Source organism: Nelusetta ayraudi, unplaced genomic scaffold (assembly GCF_046127955.1).
Source record: "Nelusetta ayraudi isolate G7.1 ecotype Tasmania unplaced genomic scaffold, CSIRO-AGI_Nayr_v1 ptg000135l, whole genome shotgun sequence".
NCBI lineage: Eukaryota > Metazoa > Chordata > Actinopteri > Tetraodontiformes > Monacanthidae > Nelusetta > Nelusetta ayraudi.
Window position 1 is genome coordinate 20,907,645 of NW_027466185.1, and position 17,332 is coordinate 20,924,976.

At 44.8% G+C, this 17,332-nt stretch overlaps 2 protein-coding genes across 2 annotated transcripts in view; one reads left to right on the plus strand and one right to left on the minus strand.

The window, feature by feature from the left end:
- Positions 1-419: 419 nt before the first annotated feature.
- Positions 420-17,332, plus strand: part of kcng2 (potassium voltage-gated channel, subfamily G, member 2) — a 30,054-nt gene continuing 13,141 nt past the window's right edge. Inside the window, exons 1-2 of the mRNA XM_076051449.1 lie at positions 420-957; positions 10,851-11,752. Of these exons, the coding sequence (XP_075907564.1) occupies positions 10,961-11,752 (792 nt within the window). The 5' untranslated portion in view covers positions 420-957; positions 10,851-10,960. The remainder of the gene's footprint in view (positions 958-10,850; positions 11,753-17,332) is intronic.
- The window catches only part of slc66a2 (solute carrier family 66 member 2), a 56,710-nt gene continuing 45,623 nt past the window's right edge, over positions 6,246-17,332 (minus strand). The window contains exon 5 of the mRNA XM_076051454.1: positions 6,246-6,428. Within this exon, the coding sequence (XP_075907569.1) occupies positions 6,350-6,428 (79 nt within the window). The 3' untranslated portion in view covers positions 6,246-6,349. The remainder of the gene's footprint in view (positions 6,429-17,332) is intronic.

Consider the following 17,332-nt stretch of genomic DNA (forward strand, 5'->3'; position numbering starts at 1 on the left):
TTGCTGGGCCAAAACTCGCACAAACAGACTCGCACTGTGGCCATTGTTCAAGTCCGAGTGCACAGAGGAGGACATGGAGATTTCAAAAGAGACATAGAAAACATGAGGAACAACGTGAGCAATGATATTCCACTACATTTTACATTTGCATCCAGCGAGGGAGGATTTTATTTTATTTTTTATTTTTATTTATTTTATTTTTAAAGCAATCCCTTCAATTTAGTCCCTTATTTGCAAAGAGGTGTAAGTGACATTCAAGAACATAAATGAAAAACCGGAATAAAAACGGCACGACTGTCATTCCGAGCGGTGGATCACGAGGCAAAACACCACGCAGTCCGCGCGCGTCCCATAAAAGTGAGAAAGCGCGCATGACAAACTACACCCCCTCCCCCCCCATCCGCCCTCCCACCGCCGCGAGGCTGACACCCCTCTGAACCGGCGGAGCGCGCGCAGCAGCTCCAATACGCACCTGCAAAGAAGACGCACACGCGAGAGGCGGCGCGAGACTTCCACCTGCTGTGTCGCGCACACACGCGCGCGCGCTCCGCAACAGCCGCCACGTCCGCCTCCGATGGAGAGAAGAAGAGTCTCGCGGAGCCCTGGAGGAGTCACGCGCCTTTCTCGACCGCTGCCGCCGCGGAGCAGAGGACCGTTTTCCGGAACGTTTCCACGCGATTTAATATTTATTTATTTATTTATTTATTTAGAGTTTTGCTTCTTTTTCCCCTTCTAAGAAACACAGAAACTGCACGCGAGCGCCTCTCAACGTGACCAATAAAATAAAATAAAAATAATTTTTAAAATAAAATAAAAATAGCGTGCGTGAACGACTGAAACGCGCCCAAACATGTCCCGGGGCGTCCGCGTGCCAAAGTTGGAGAGACGCTGCGTGCCGAGGAGCGCCGAGCAGCCCGCGAGCCGCAGTGGAGGGACGCGAGCTGCGCACCGGACTGGGTGAGTCTCTGCGCGCGGGACCAGAACTGAGTCGCCTGCTTCGTCTCGTTTGCTGTTGCAAACTGACAGGGAAAAATATACACAAGCCAGCCAAGACACCCGCTTCCAGTTTCTACCTGCTTTATCTGTTTTACGCAACCAGACAAACTAACTTCCCCGCACGTCTTGTTGTTCTTGTTCTTAAAGGACCCTCAAAGGCTCTTTTGTTTTGGGAAGAATCGCCCCGCTCGGCACGTTCACACTCTTTGTGATTGGAGCGCCCCAAATGGCCCCTCGCGCTGATAGGAAACGTCCTGACGGTGCTTCATTCACACTTTGACGCTTCCTGTAGTGCACCGGAGATATCTCCCACCGGTGGTATCAGAGTGGCTCTCAGTCCGAGCTCGTAGGGGAAATGAAATGAGTTTCCCGTCATGCCCGCCCCCCAACACACACACACACACACACACACACACACACCCTCCTTCACATTTGATCCGATTTTCATTGCATCTGACGGACAACATTTTGAGTAAAGGTCCAAGATTTGCGGGCGACGCTGAAAATAAGCAAGAAGGCTGAGGGTTCAATCCTCAGCAGCCTTCTTGCTGTGTGGAGTTTGCATGTTCTCACTGTGTCTGTGTGCTTTCTCTCCTGCTGGTTCTCCGGATTCCTCCCACAGCATGCATGTGAGGTGAATTTGAAACCCTAAATTGTCTGTACGTGTGAATGTGAGTGCGAATGCTTGTTTGTCTCTATGTGGCCCTGCGGTGAACTGGCGACTTGTCCAGGGTGTCACCCTGACTTCGCCCAATGACAGCTGGAAGAGGCTCCAGCACTCCACCCCCCCCGTGACCCTGAGTTAAGGATTGAGTGGGTATTGAAAATGGATGGATGGACGGGCGACACTTTGCGTGTACAAGAAGCTTTGAGGGTGTCGCTCCCCGTAGCATTACCAGCCACGTTAACCTGTTTATGCGTTTCATGTCATGTGACCAGAGAGGACAAGAAGCACCTGCCGGGCGCTTGAGGCCAAAATAGGAGAGACTGATGACGACAGGTAGCTGATCTCAGCACGTTCACAGCCCTTAGGTTCCCCCCCTCACCCAAGCCTCTGCTCTCACTTTGTTGCTATATTTAGTGAGTATTCAGACACCTTTTCTGTCGGAAAAGCGACTGGCGACAAATCTAGCGACTTTTCGCGGTGCTCTCGGAGACTTTCGCCGACTGAGATGTGAAACCGCCTATCGTTTTTCTTGCTTGCTCGCAAATTTAAGATAAAATAAGAACTCCAGCCAGCGTCTCTTCTCTCAGTTTGAAGTTAGTTTGTAGTTCTAAACATCCATCCATCCATCTTCTATACCCACTTCCTTCTTCACTCGAGGTTGCAGGGGTCTGTTGGAGCCTACCCTCACTGTCAGGGGGGCAGAGGCAGGGTTAGTTCATTGCATGGCCACATAGAAAGACAACCCTCCACCCTCACACACACACACACACACACACACACACACCTTCGGTCAATGTAGAGTTTGCAATTTGCCTCACATGCATGATTTTGGACTGCGGGAGGAAGCCGGAGAACCTGGAGAGAACCCACGCAGACAAAGGGAAAACATGCAAAACAAAGTTCTAAACACGATAGACATATTTGTTTGCCTCTCTCACAACGTTATTCCTCTCTCACACAGCCCCACAACGTCCATTGCAATTACACACGCATGTCCAATTGTGCAGATGATGCGATTATGTCATTGAGCGACTTTTGGGACAGCCAGTCACTACTTTTCTGTGTGAGTGGGGATTTGGAAACACTGGCCCATCCGCTGTAAGGAAAGTGCTTGACAGGCAGGCACTCGATGTTTTGACCTCGCAAAGACAAAAAGCAATGAGTAGTAGAGAAAAAGTAGACAAAAGGAGATGCTACGCGCGCTAATTACATCCCTCCTTCCTGCTGTGAACTCTGATCTCCAACATTACACACTCCGCTTTCCCCCTGGTTTTCCGTCAAGTGTGCCACTTAACAGCAATTTGTTCAGCCCGTGTTCACCCCCGACTCCCCCCATTCCCCCTACACACATTGTTAAATCTGGCCCTTTGATTCCGCTGATTGGCACCGACGCTTCAGCCTCCCCAGAGGGAGGGAGGGAGAGCGAGACTTTGTTTTTCTAATCAAGGGACTCTACCAGCAACCTTTTTCTTGATATTCATCCGGTGCGCCAAGATCTGACGCGGCAGATATTCTGTGACCGGCGGGTGAGCTCGTGCTAAAGGTGAACGGGGGGCAAAGGGGCAGTTTCGCTCCCTGAAGCTGACTAATGCAAACTGCTCAGGCGCTCCGTTGACTCCCCTGTTAGTAAGATATGAGGATTTACGGTACCCGTCAATATTGGGGGTGGGGGGTGGGTCACTGATTGTTTCACACAGGACTGGTTGGCTCCGGTTGGCAAAGAAATTGTGAAAAATATTTTTGGGAAAATTAATAATTGACAGGATATATATTTTAGCTTTTTTGTAAAAAAAAAATATAAGAAAAAAAAGAGACCCTCCTTAAAGCTTTGCTTTCAGGCTTTCATGGAGTCTTGTGGGTTTATCTCATTCAGGGGGAAGGATCCTGAAGCCAGCCGACTCACTCGGCAGCTCCAATTTGTCTGGAAAAACGATAGTCAACAGCATGCTTTCGACCAAAATGTCACTTTGGTCTCGAGCCGCATCCTTGTCAGATCTCGCGACGAGCATGGCGGGTTTGTTTACTCGCAAAAGAGAAACTTGTTGTGCTTGCGAGAGCTGGCGTGAATAATTATCCCGTCTAGGAGGACACAGAGGATGTTTTGTATAAAAAAAAGAAGACGAAAGTGTCGCCGTTTTGAGGCTATTTGGACTGCAGAGCTACCCAAGTACTACAATGACACCAAGTAAGCAGCCTGGACATGTTGTATGTTTTTTTTTTATCTCATGTTTTATTTTTGTTTTTTAAGTAAATGGACAAAATAAGCTTCCGCTGTTTCAGCTCCGTAGAGTTACATAAAATGCTACCAGGGCCTCCAATGCGTGAGTAGAGAATAGGTGAAATCCCAATTTTGGTGAACTCCCTATTTAATGCATATACGTTACAATTACTGAGCCTGTGCTGAAGATTAGCATTAAAAGGATGCTAACCACTTCAAACGTTAAAAATGTCTCAAGAAAGAAGGAATATTTAAAAAAAATAAAATAAAATAAAGTATTCTGCCCAAATGCACTTCTACCAATCGTACAAGTGTGTAATTGAGTACGAACATAGCACTTTTCATAATGTACATCAAAAGCACCGCCACATTTCCTAAATGTATGCATGGCCGTTTAGCAAAACATGCCAACCTATTTTGTCATTTCATCCAGCACATTTCCATGAAATCAATACAAAAGCACCAGACAAACTCGGGTTGGTCAACAAACTCATTAAACTCCGGCACTCCGAATCTAAAATGTGCCATCCAGCTCTTGTTCCTCGGCCGCTGCATGCGTGATTAAGTTGTCAGAAGTGCTCTCTGTGTGATTATTGCAGTTCAAGAGAGCCATTTTTTTGTGTCATTAAAGATTATCCAATCATTTTATTCCTCTTGCTGATTGCCGCAACTGCTCTTGCGAGCAAGAGTCATAATCATTCTCGCGCATTTTCTGACTGCCATGCCCTAGAAAAGAAAAAAAAAGAAGCACGAGGATGCACCAATCAGTCGTGAGTAACAGCTGATCAAATGATTGTTGGGTGTCATTTAAGACACCCGCATCCCAAAATAGAAGGCCGCTTCAATCCGTTTAGGATGACGAGGACGGAGTGGATGTGGGAAGGCAGATGTATCGAAGATGAATGGGCTGTGGGTTTATGCAAAGAGGCGTGCAAATTGTATTTGCATGAGCAACAGGTGGCAAAAGGAACAACGCTGGGGTCCGTCATCTCTGGGAATTATTTGCTAAAAGGAAGGGGAAAGGGCCGCGAGCCATTCGTCTCAGAGATATCTCGCAAAGGAATCTCTAACCCTCCGCCACTCGCAAGGCAAACAAAGATTAAGAAATATTCAAATATATATATATATATCTATATATATATATATCTATATATACATATATATATATATATATATATATATATATATATATATATATATATATATATTTTTTTACACGTTTGGTGTAAGCTTCTCAAACTTAAGGTTGAAACCGACCTCTGCTAGGACAGGAACGAGAGAGGAAAACGCCTTTTGGCTCTTTTGGAGGAAAGCGGATTAGACAGTGCAATTGTCAGACCTTTACTGCTGGAATGTCATGAATTCCCATCTTAAGGATGTATAAATGCATTTTCTTCTTATTCATGTACAGATATAGTTGTGACACTGACACACTCCTTCAATGAACAGAATCAGCATAACAGGAAGACAACGTAATACATAACGTACGTGAGCGCCGTACTTACTACCAGACATTTAGAGGAGTTACGAGAATAACCCAAAACCTGCATTAATTATTCACATTGAATAGAGTGTTTACTTTGAGCTCTTTAGGGTGACGGGTTGAAAAAAATACCTTTTTTATTTAAAGTGCGCCATTGTGGCCATTTTCAGATCAAAAAAAAAAGAAATAATGTTGGGGGTCCAGCAATAAACAAGGTTCGTTTGGTCCGAAAAAACTCCTTGTTTGAGCTGTTCATGCCTCACAAAACAGGTGTTTCTCTTAACTTGAAGAGGCTGTTCTGGCTCTCTTCCCCCGCCTCCCCCACCTGCTCCGCCATGGAACAGCCCTTGTGATTGGCTAGCCGCTCACTGGGGAAGACGGCTAGTAGCTCTCAAAGGGTGAATCTTCACCCACATTAAAAACAAAAGTCTGTGGAGTTACTCAGCTCGACTTGTGATGTAAGAAGTTGAGCAAAATCTGAACGGCTCATTTCAGTGCAGTAACACGGAAAAAGCCAACCCATCTAGAAATGTGCAAGTTGTCATTTTTCGTAACTTGGTATGCCAATCACAAAAAAGACACATTGAAGAGCTGAAAAAGTCATTTTTTCATAGCAGGACCCCTTTAAGTCTTTCATCGTATCTGTTGACCTGCTGCTGACGCATTTGTTTGTACTGTTGTTGTATCAGCCAATCAGAGTCCCTCAATGGTACAGAGGTGAAAACTACAGGCTGGGATTTGCTATAAATACAAATAGGAATCATCTCGCTTGTTTGCAACTGTCTCCAGAAATCTGGTTGGCCCACTCAAAAAGATAAATAAACAAACAAGAGCTTGGCTATCAGAGCGAATGCCACGCTCAAGTTTGCTGTTTGACCTACTTGTACGCGAAACCGCCAGTCACTCCACAGCATCATCGCCGAGCGCTTGTTGCCATGTGGGCTTTGTTGTGTTGCGCCGACTTCACGGATATATCTCTGCCACGTCACTGATGCGGAGGCGTTCGGCACATTAAAGCGCCGCCGCTGCTATGTCTGAGCGAGGCAGGGTTGGCTGCGGACAAACTGCAGGAAGGAAGCAGACAGTGTGAGAAATAACTGTTAATAATATATATATATATATATATTAAAAAAAAAATCCAGGATTTTATGAGAGGAGGCAGAGTTACAGGTTAAGAGGTGAGAATGAGGGAAGTCATCCGTCACTCAGTCACGCTGTCTGCTCGTAAAGAGGCATCTGAACTCGCAGACGGAGCTGCAGTGAATCACAGCCGTCGGTGACAAAGGGAAGCGGTTCGCATTGTTTCCATTTTCAGTCACTCATGTGAACCTGAAGTAACGTTCACTCAGGGACCGTCACGTCTGGGTAACGTGAGGGCAAACAAATATACAAGACATGCAACCAGTCTTTCACACCTTTCAATTTGATCATTTTTTTGAGCTTAGTTCAATACAAAGTGTGCACAACGACACTCAAGAGTGTGAGTCATGACTGATGAGTTGTGGGCTTTTGGACAAAGGGAACCAGCAGAGCTACCGTAGAAAAAAGTCTACCGGGACCATTTAGCACACGCTGAGTATTCAAAGGAACAATACGCATGTTTGGCAACACTTTGTTCCCTTGCTTGTCGTGAACTAATCAACTCTGCTCTGAAAGAAAAATGAAGTCTGGTGAAGCCTTTTCCACCAGGCTCTACAACAACTCATGAAATTGAGTTCAATCAAGGGAGACGGGTGAACACGGGGATTGTGCCGGAGCAGGAAGTAAATGTGACTTGGCAGAAGAAGGTTGGACTCCATGATTTTTGGAGGTCGAAGCCCCTGTTTGGCTAAGCAGTAGTGGACAAAATGCCCCCTGGGGTTCTAGACTTGAAGTGGTGAATGATGCCAAGACCACCCAGGAAGACAGCTGATCACCCAAAGTCGACAAAGTCGTAGTTAAGCCGAAAGCTGACGGAAATTTGAGAAGCAACCTTTCGTGGTGGTGTTTCGGTCCTCTTTAAATGTGAAAAACCCATCCAGTTCGGATAAACTTGCAAAATCTACCACATCCTCGATAGTGTCTTAAGCAGTAAAATATTTACAAGCTCATAGTTGCCTCTTTTTGGTAAGAGAGGAGCAGTGAAAGGGCACGTATTGGCTTGTCAGCCTCACATCTCTTCTAAAAACCTTTCAAGGCGGCTACACAAGAATTCAGAAGTTAGAGGACACCTGTAGTGACAAGAAGTCCTTTTACCGTCACATCAACGTGACTCACCCACCAAACAGAATTGGGTCATTTGAGCAAGTCAGTCACCCACAATGTGTGTAAAACCACACAAACTCCTCCCACTCCGCAAACACAGTTGATTTGACACGGTGAAATTATTAATTTTATTGTGTGTAAAGATTGAGAGATCACAAATGATCAAAGGAGAAGTGTTTATTTTTTCCTCCAGCGAGTGATTCATTCGCTTTGTGAGTGGGGCAAGGCTACTGCGAGCAAAGAGTGGCTTGTTCGTTCACAGCTCAGCCCCCCCCCATAGCAGAAGGGAAAGTAAAGCAAAAAAAAACAAAACGGCGCTGTTACTTTGCTAACAGGCTGAATACAGTTATTGAGTGGATAGTTCCTCCAAATTTACTGAAGTTATAATAGCCTTCGCCCAATAGTGACAAGGTGTCTGGGTTCTTCTTTGCAGTTAGCTAGGTAGCGGTAACAGGGACGAGGCAGCAAATTGAGGTGAGGAATCATGAATCGTGCTACTGCTTGCCTGTCACTATCACAATGTTATTGGAAGCACATGGCAATTTCACGGCCATTGCAATATGAAGCTTCTGTGCAAAGCATCTCCTCAGTATCACTGTTGAACCTGTGCTTTGTATTTATGAGTTGGGAGATCTGAATTACTGCCTCTTCAATGAAGCCATATTCATCTGAGCTCACAGCAGAATGAACAAGTCAAATATGGCGGCAAATATGCACAGCGTCGTAATTATCCTGAAAAACGCCACTAAGCCTTTCCTCTGCGTGATCCCGCAGCCACCTCTGGGTGCGGCGTCTCGAAATGACTGACCTCGCAATTGAGGAGCGAACTCCGAGCGGAGCCGGAGGAATCCCGTTCCTAATCCGTCATTTATGATCTGTAGCGATGTGGTCGGCCTCCGCTGCCTCAGGTCCAGAACATTCTCTCTGTCTGCAAGGCCCTGTTGCTATATTTGTAGCTCGTTTTCTCCGGATTGTGTATCCAGATGTACACAATGAATAAAACATGAAACAAACTCAGCTTGGAAAGCTGTGATCACTTTTTTTTTTTCTTTTCTTTTTTATCAGCCATTGAGTTCAGTTTATATTAAAGTTAATTTCCTTTTAGGAACACATCCTAGATTTCAAAAAAGTATTATTTTATTTATGACATATGCAATCAGTTATATTCTCAGTAGTTATTTTTATCAGGATTGTAAGAATAAATATACATATTTTGAGTTGCACAAGCCAGAGACTTCTTCTCACGGTGGCCGTATTGAAAAGATATTGCCTGGAGATGCATTCATAAAATTTAATAAAGAGGAATAAAAATTGTTGCGGTGAGCTGGCAGGCACGTGAGCAGCACCTGGACACAGTTCTGCTGAAACATTAATAAAAATCAGCCTTATTTAACTAACTTACTCAAACGAATTAAAATAAAATTAACATAACTGATGTCTTTTGTGCAATTGCACCCAGAGTGTGGTCTGTGTAGTTTGCTATATTATCGCCAGACTTATGTGATGTGTTCGGCAGCTCCAGTGTGATCGTGGTGACCGAATGGTTGAGTTGGGCTCAAATTCTCTGCGATCAAAATCTCTGATTTCAGGCACTTTACAAGTACCTTTACAGAAACAGCAAACGTGTAAACCAACAAACACAACGCACGTTGGCTGGAGTCGTGATTGATTCATAAATCTTTGATATACCTGAAGTGCCCCTCAAAAACATCGTGGATGTTATTGTAATGCATCCTGATGATTAAAAAGGGCCGCTCAACCTGGTGGTGTAGCTTAAAAAGTCAATGGCCTCTTTATCCCGGACTTTGTGATTGCAAATTCGCGCTGATCGACGCAAGCACCCAAAGCTGCTCTACCGTTAGCCAACTAATGTTCAGCCTGACTCATGAAACGTTGTTGGGACATTCTTCCTTGTCTGTCGGGTTCCTCCTCCTGATTTGTGAAAAACATGAAACACTTCAGTATCATCAGTTGTTGTCCACGAGTGACAAAGGCAATAATTACATGCACGCAGTAAAATCAGTTGCTTTACCCTGCTTCTTATTTCTCAGACGCTATTCTTTGATGCTGCCGTCTAAGTACATCCACATTTTCCTTTGAAGTCTCTCCCTTCTCCTCTTTCAGCTGTCTGCCAGTATCATTGAGAGTTCTTTGTTTTATTTGATGTTGTTGTTGGACTGTCAGCGGTTTCGCCAATAGCCAAACCACTCAAATTGCACAGAAAATGTCACTCGCTTTCTTTTCCGTAATGTAAATGCCGGACAATTTGCTTAGTAGTTTCAGATTCTGATCTTTTAGAGGAAATCTATCCTTCTTTACCCCGGAATATGGAGTGTTTACCTCGCTAGGGAGAATTTGTAGTGAGTTTTTATAGCATTAAGATATATATATGTATATATATATATATATATATATATATATATATATATATATATATATATATATATAAAAATAAAGGCCCATTTCACCTGTTAAACATTAATATGGCAAGTTTATTCCTCTACACGATTTCATATCTCACTTGTGCTGCGTTTAGCTCGACATTACAGAATTGATTTCTCACAGTTTGTTACCCACTGCTCTCCACGGCCTCATTTCAGAGGCCAGTGATGCAGGAAACACGACAACATTATTAATTTCTGCAGCTTGACATCTTGCTGCCTTCCTCGGAGCCTCCGTCGCAATTAGACATCGGGAAAGTTTCAGACACGGTGACTGCCTTGGGCTGCGGGTCTCGTCGTGCCAATTTGACTTCTATGTTGTTTTCACAAGGCACTTAGAGACCTTGACGTTAGGCGCGTGGATCACTTTAACACGTTTCCCGGCATGGAAGAGTTTTATACTTTTAATCAGAAGGACGTAGAGGTATGAGATAGTGCAGCGTCGCAACAACCAACAACACAGTTTGCAGAGGAAAAACAACCTTTTTCCCTTTCACTGACAAACTCTGTATTTGAGACATCTCTCTTGACATGAACGAAGAAAACCTTAAGCGCACAGCAGGCTGGCAGAGCTTTGATTAAAAGTCACAAAAGTTTTCACCAACAGTGGGAAGGAATGTCACCCTGCCTTATGTCTGAAGACGATAGGAATGGCTGACCACAGTTCCCGAACGATAAAGATAGAGACAATTACTCTTGGACCCTTCAAGGTGCAACTTGTGGCACCACAACCCTGACTGCATAGCCATTGTATGCCTGCACGCCTTTGGAGTAATTATGAACTTTGTCTTTCTTCGACAGACACCCACTGTTCTGCTAGATGGGTGACAAACTCCCAGCCACCTCACGTCACCCGTGAAGTCCCCTCCCCCCCCTCTCACATCGCAACTGTGCCGGGCTGATTGGCAGCGATGTACCAGGAGGTGGCCTTTCTGGCCGGCAGCACCGAGCACCAGTTTACCACCTTCCGCTTCAACCGCGTGGAGAACCCGCAGGAGGTCTCCTCCAAGAAGGGCGTGTTCTACAAGCGAGCCCAGCTTCTGCGGCAGCCCCCGGCCCGCCAGCAAGATGGGGACGAAGTGGGGCTGGCCGACGGCGCTGCCATCATCAACGTGGGGGGCATCAAGTACCGCATCCCCTGGTCCACGCTGGACGAGTTCCCGATGACGCGGCTGGGCAAGCTGCGCGGCTGCAGCAACGAGGCCGAGATCATGGACGTGTGCGACGACTACGACGGCAGCCGCAACGAGTACTTCTTCGACCGGAGCCCGCTGGCCTTCCGCACCATCGTCACCTTCCTGGCGGCGGGCAAGCTGCGGCTGCTGCGCGAGATGTGCGCGCTCTCCTTCCAGGAGGAGCTGCTCTACTGGGGGGTGGAGGAGAACCACCTGGAATGGTGCTGCCTCCGCAAGCTGCGGTTGAGGCAGGAGGAGTACAAGGAGCAGCAGAGGCTGGACGAGGAGGACGGCGGGACGGCCTCGCCGCCGCCGTCGTGCGAGGAGAGCCTGCAGCCGTCGGAGGGCGCGCTGGAGGACGCGGCCACCGCCGGCGGCTGCATGAAGAGGCTGAGGGACATGGTGGAGAACCCGCACTCGGGACTGCCGGGGAAGATCTTCGCCTGCTTGTCGGTGCTGTTTGTGGCCATCACCGCCGTGACGCTGTGCGTGAGCACGATGCCGGACCTCCGAGAGGAGGAGGAGAGGGTGAGTTTGACTGATTCTCTCGGCCGTATAGAGCTTCGAGGCGAAATACAAATGGCGTAAATGGTTCCATGTTCGGTTCTTTCTTGAGTAAAGCTTAGAGTCGTTCTATTTACGCAATAACAGGCAATTGATAGGAAATTAGAGGCCTGTTTACCTTTTATTTCAATTAGTAAAATCACATTTAGACTGAAGGCTCTTTCTTAAATACGACCTGTTCACGTCCATACAGTCGCACTCATCCACGTTACACAGAACATAAAATAAGACAGAACACGGCACAGGGAACTGATGCAGGGTGGCGATGATAATGCACTGTAACCTCGAGTTTAGTAGCAAGATAGAGAGAGTAGGTTGATACTCTGGCGACCTCATAAAAACAAACCTTGTACAACACAAAATCTAGCCCATAAGAGCTTAACGCTAAGGCATAGGTCATTTAAGCGCAGGTACAAGAACAAGATGCTCTTTCTGAGTCTCTTTTTAAAAGCTTAGGATTTTTAAAAAATGAAACACACAAATAGAAAGTTAGAACACGGACCTTTTTGCGTATCGCGCAGTGTGATACCATTCAAATTTTGAACTCCCATTCGTACAGCTTATGACAGCTCACGGCCCTAGGTCGGGGCAAATGAACGCAATTAGCTTTATGGTGAGCCGCACCGCACCATGGGTTCAGAACTCTTAAGAAGCTCGCGGGGGAAAAACACTTTTTTTAACACAGAAATTCCATTTGAGACGAAAACAGCCGCGGCTGTAGCACCGACGCTAATCCGAGGTTTGAGTTCCTTTTTCCTCATTGTCCCAACGTTTTTTTCATGGAATTTCTTTTGCTTCCAGCTTTTGTCACTCCGAAAATAATGCAATCAAGTCGTTCAACGACAGCATGAAAAAACGGGTCGAAAGTGCTACAGACTGCAGCTTTTCAAGATGGATTAGTGATGTTTCGGGCAGCTGGACAGATTTCCAGCCGGGGTCGTAAGCCCCACGGGTGCCCTTATCAACCCCGACAAAGAGGTTTTAAAAGGGGATTTCTTTTTGTGAAACTGTAGCAAATTCTGCACTGTGTAATCAAATATTTTGGAAGAGCGCGCTGGTCTCTCACGGCAGGACAAATCATCACACTACGAGCTGTTTTTCACGACGAACACTAGTTACCGCATTATATAACGCTCGTCAGTGCTAACAGAAGGGACTCGGAATTTATTCTGTTGTGTACATCTATTTTTTTTTTTTTCTTCTCTTCAGCAGCCTAGGGGATGCGAATGTGCTCCAGCGACTACAGTAGAATTCAGAGTGTGTTGATGCTGCAGCCCACATGCGGACTCTTCCAGGGCTTTATTGTAAATCATCGTGACAGAAACAGAGAAGGCGGCTCGGGGACACCGAGGCCTCCTCCTCGTTCACTTCGACGCCAGATTACTGCGTTGCCCCTCGCTGTTTCAGCGGCATACGTCCCAATTATGGAAACGCGACGGTTTGCTCAACAGAATGCGTGCGATGACTGACGGTTGCAATCACAAAAAAAAAAAACGGGGGCGGGGGCAACGCATTCATATTCAAACACATTTGAACGTCTGGGTTGGTGTTCGGGCTTCAGTTCGGTACACAAAAACCTCCCGGTTTTTCTCCCCCATGCAGCCGGTTGCCTCCAAAAGGATGCATTTAAATTGAGAACAAATGAATTTGAAGTAAGCTCATTAGTTTTTTTTTTTTTTTTTTTTCATGCAGCGAGATAAATATGCAAATTTTACCCATGAAGTTCTAATCCGCACATTTTTTGTTTACCCCATCCACATGTAGGGCAGATGACCGGTAAACAAAAACAGGGAGCCCTGACTGCATGCCTTGCATTATTCACAATGTTAATTTTTTTCTGGAGATTTAGAAAAAATTACCCAATACAACAGCTTATTTTTTACCAACTTTAGAACTGTTGTGAGATGGACCTTTGATGTTATAATTGGAAGACAAAAGTCTTTGCAGATGTAGCCTCGAATTTAATACAGTAAATATAAATACCATCAAGGCCTAGCTAAAAAAAAAATGCATTGAGTTTTCAGCCTTCTTAGTACAACGTGATATATACATTTGTCCCTTATTATCTCAGTTAAAGTTGATTAATGAGACATTCATCGAAAAATATTCTAACTCTAAATGCAAATATTCTAACTCTAAACCCACTTCAAATCTTTCTTTTATTTTGACTTCCTTTCTGTCATGTGACCAAACTCACAAAAACGTACAGTAGGTTTAATCATGTCAAAGACGCGCCAGTCCAGGGGAAGTATGCTTGTTAAATGCTCTGCTGCCTTTCAAGTAAGAATAATTTTGTTCTTGGTCACGATCCTCTCCTATCGACAATCTTTTTGGACCACATGCAATCATTATGTGTCCTACTTTCTGAGGCAAAATGAATGCATAACATGTCTTTGGCACTATAAAAGACAAGGTCCAACATTTAATTCCAACTTTATGGGCAACATTGTGTTATTAAGCAGCTCCGTTGGCCAAATAACAGCTTTTCCCAATTACCCATGAAACCAAAAAAATTGGTTCCGGTATACTCATTTTATGCCTTTTAATGGAAGCAGGTGCACTTTTCATCACGTTTAGCAATTCCTTTAGCTGTGATACACAATTTAATTGGAATATGATTAAAGAAGGCAGTGGCAAGCTTCAAGAAAACACCTAACATCCCGGAGCTCAAACCTGTCAGGTAGAATGGAGGAGGAAGAAAGTGGCTGCTATGTGTACCCTCAAGTCTTTCGTCTTTAATTAGGCCTGAAAGTGAGAGCAGAGCTCACCCACTTGTTGTTACGTTCGCCTTTCGTCCTTCAGAAAGAGAAACGTTCCACCTCGGGCTTTTTGTTCCCGCTCACTACGCATTTTACCACAGTCCGAGAGCAGTCGAGCGCAGACGGAGAGAAAAACACATATTAAAGCTCACAATATCTTCCTCACGAGCCTTTTCATGTCAGCCTTTGGACCCTGAGGTTTGAGGGAGCCCCTGGAGATCGGGCTCGAGTGCCTCTTTGTATCGCGCTAATTCACCCTTTGAGTGACACCGACGGACCGTAGAAAGTAGCAACGGGAGCCCCGCGGCGCCTCACTCTGTCAGAGACGTGTCTTCCTCTGGAAGGCTCGCTAGTTGTGGGGCCAGCCTGAAGTGTGTGCACGCCGACCTCAAATGGAAAATCAATCAGTGGGGCACAAAGCGGCAGTAATCTGAGAGCGTACGTACTTCTGTTTGGTCTCTAATTACATGTCATCCGCTGCCACACGCCGGTGTGAATCCATGTCGGCAATTATCTCAGTCTGAAGGGCTACAGGTGTGGTTTGGGACTTGCAATGTTTTTTGCACCCTTGTCTGCTGAAAGTAGGACCACTGTGGCATCAATTAACCACCTGGTGGATACAAAAAAAGGAGAGAAAAGTGTCTCCGTTGTCCTCTGTGTCTGAGCCAGTTATTAGGGGCAATGACCTTACTGGAATCCAACCATCTGACTGTAGTTGCGTTTCCATTATCCCGAGAATTGCGCAAAATCTACATATCACAATAAAAAAAAAAACGGCAATATAAACACCTGAACTTCAAAAAACCTCTCAAATATCTGACAGCAAACAAAGGTAAACAAACTAAAGCGAAAGGTAATAAAATTCTCGTAAAATCTTGTCCCGCGACGGCATACGTGTTGCACGCCATTCAATGGAAATACCTGCAAATCGCAATTGTACTTTGTTGAAATTTTAGAAATATCGCTTTTATTTTGCGAAAAGCTGCAATGGAAACGCAGCTAGTGACTTTCAGGTACAAGAAGGAATTAAGCCCAAACAGATTTAATGATTCGAAATTGTATACAACACGGTAGACGGTGAATTTGAAATGAATGTGCGCTATTAGTTGAAAAAATTAAACACTTCAGGAAATGACCGGTGCATGCTAGCACGTCAAAACTAGTTATAACCAGCCAGCTAGAGTGCCTGCTTGCTAGATCAAAAAACTGGCTAGCTTAGCTATATTTAGTACCACCGTAAACACACAATGTAAGAGGTTGGGATTTGTGCTTTTTCACATAAGTTGGCAGTTTTTGCCAGTTAGCTGATGCTAAGGCACTTGGACCAGGTCACGAGCTTGGATCATATGTTAGTCTGCATTGCTAATTCATTGCTCCCTCCCTCAGTTTTGACATGCAACCAGTGTTGTGCTAATTTAACTAATACGAACACGAAACAACTTTTCGGGAAATTGGTTTGTCAGATTTGTTAAGCCATCCAAAATCTCTGTATGTGAGTGACACGACCTGACATACCTAACAATGTCTGAGCAGATGGGTGTGAAATGCATATAGCTGCGTTATATTCCTTCTATTTGTATTATTATTATTTTTTTTACAGTGTAAATCTTAAATGTGAAGTTACAATTGCTCAGTGGTAATGTAGCTGGGGGCTAAAATAAGAAATTTCATGATTTACACATTGAGACGAGGAGTCCGTGGAATTTGAGGGATTTTTTTTTTTTTTTTAATTCAAAACTGTTGCCTGGTGTTCACACTTATAAACAGGACAGTTTGCGGTGTCCAAGTACAGAACATGGTTGGACGGAGCAGAGCTGGGTCAGCCGGCCAACTTCTTGCAGCCAGTTCACAAGGATCACCGTCATTATCTGTTGCCAACTTCTCCAAATAGCAGACCCTGACATCCTGGCGGAGCTTTACCCAGTCTGGTATTTTTTCCCTCACTTAGCAGCCTTTCCTTCAGTTTGACAATGAAATGAGTTTACCGCACAACGATGTCTCCTCTCCCTACCCATGTGTTGTTCGCACACGTGTTAGACAACCAGTCCCAACTCTATCACAGGGAGACGCGCCAATAGAATATCATGTGAATGACTGAGACTGATGGACCAGCTGAGAAAACACACAATAATTTTAGGAAACTTATCTTAAATGACACTCAATACAATAATTGGAGGATGTATTGGATTTCATGTTGAAAAAAAAAAATAATCATAAGTAAGCAGATTATATGAGAAGCCAAGTATTAATAAGTATAAAAAAAAATATCACGGGTTCCATTTAATTGAATTGCCTGCGCTCATTGTATCTTCTTCTAATCCATTAGCTCATTTGCCGAGACCCTGCCTTTGCTGAAACTAATTAAAGGATGATGTCCTCAGATACACTTTTATGATAAAGTAATATATCAGCTATGCATATCATATTTTTTCAAGGCTTCGGTAATTGCTCCAGACGTGGCAGCAGTGCCCCATCTCGCAGTATTAAAACCACTGGAATATTACAGCAACCCTAATGTGCGCAGCCTTTATAATTTGGGTAATGTTTGTTTCTTTTCTGGCTAACTTTAGTTTTCCAACATCGAGAAAATATATTTATCTTGTTTGCCGCGAATTGTTCTGTGCTTTGCAGTGGGTAATTAAATCTATAAAATTCATTGTCAACGTGTCAAAAGGGTTTACTTGAAAAGTGGGAGCTCAGCAACATTGCGGTGAACTTTTGTTAAATACTTCAACATGTAAGCCAAGCTACAGTAAGGACCTAGTCAGTTTGTTTCTGTTGGGCT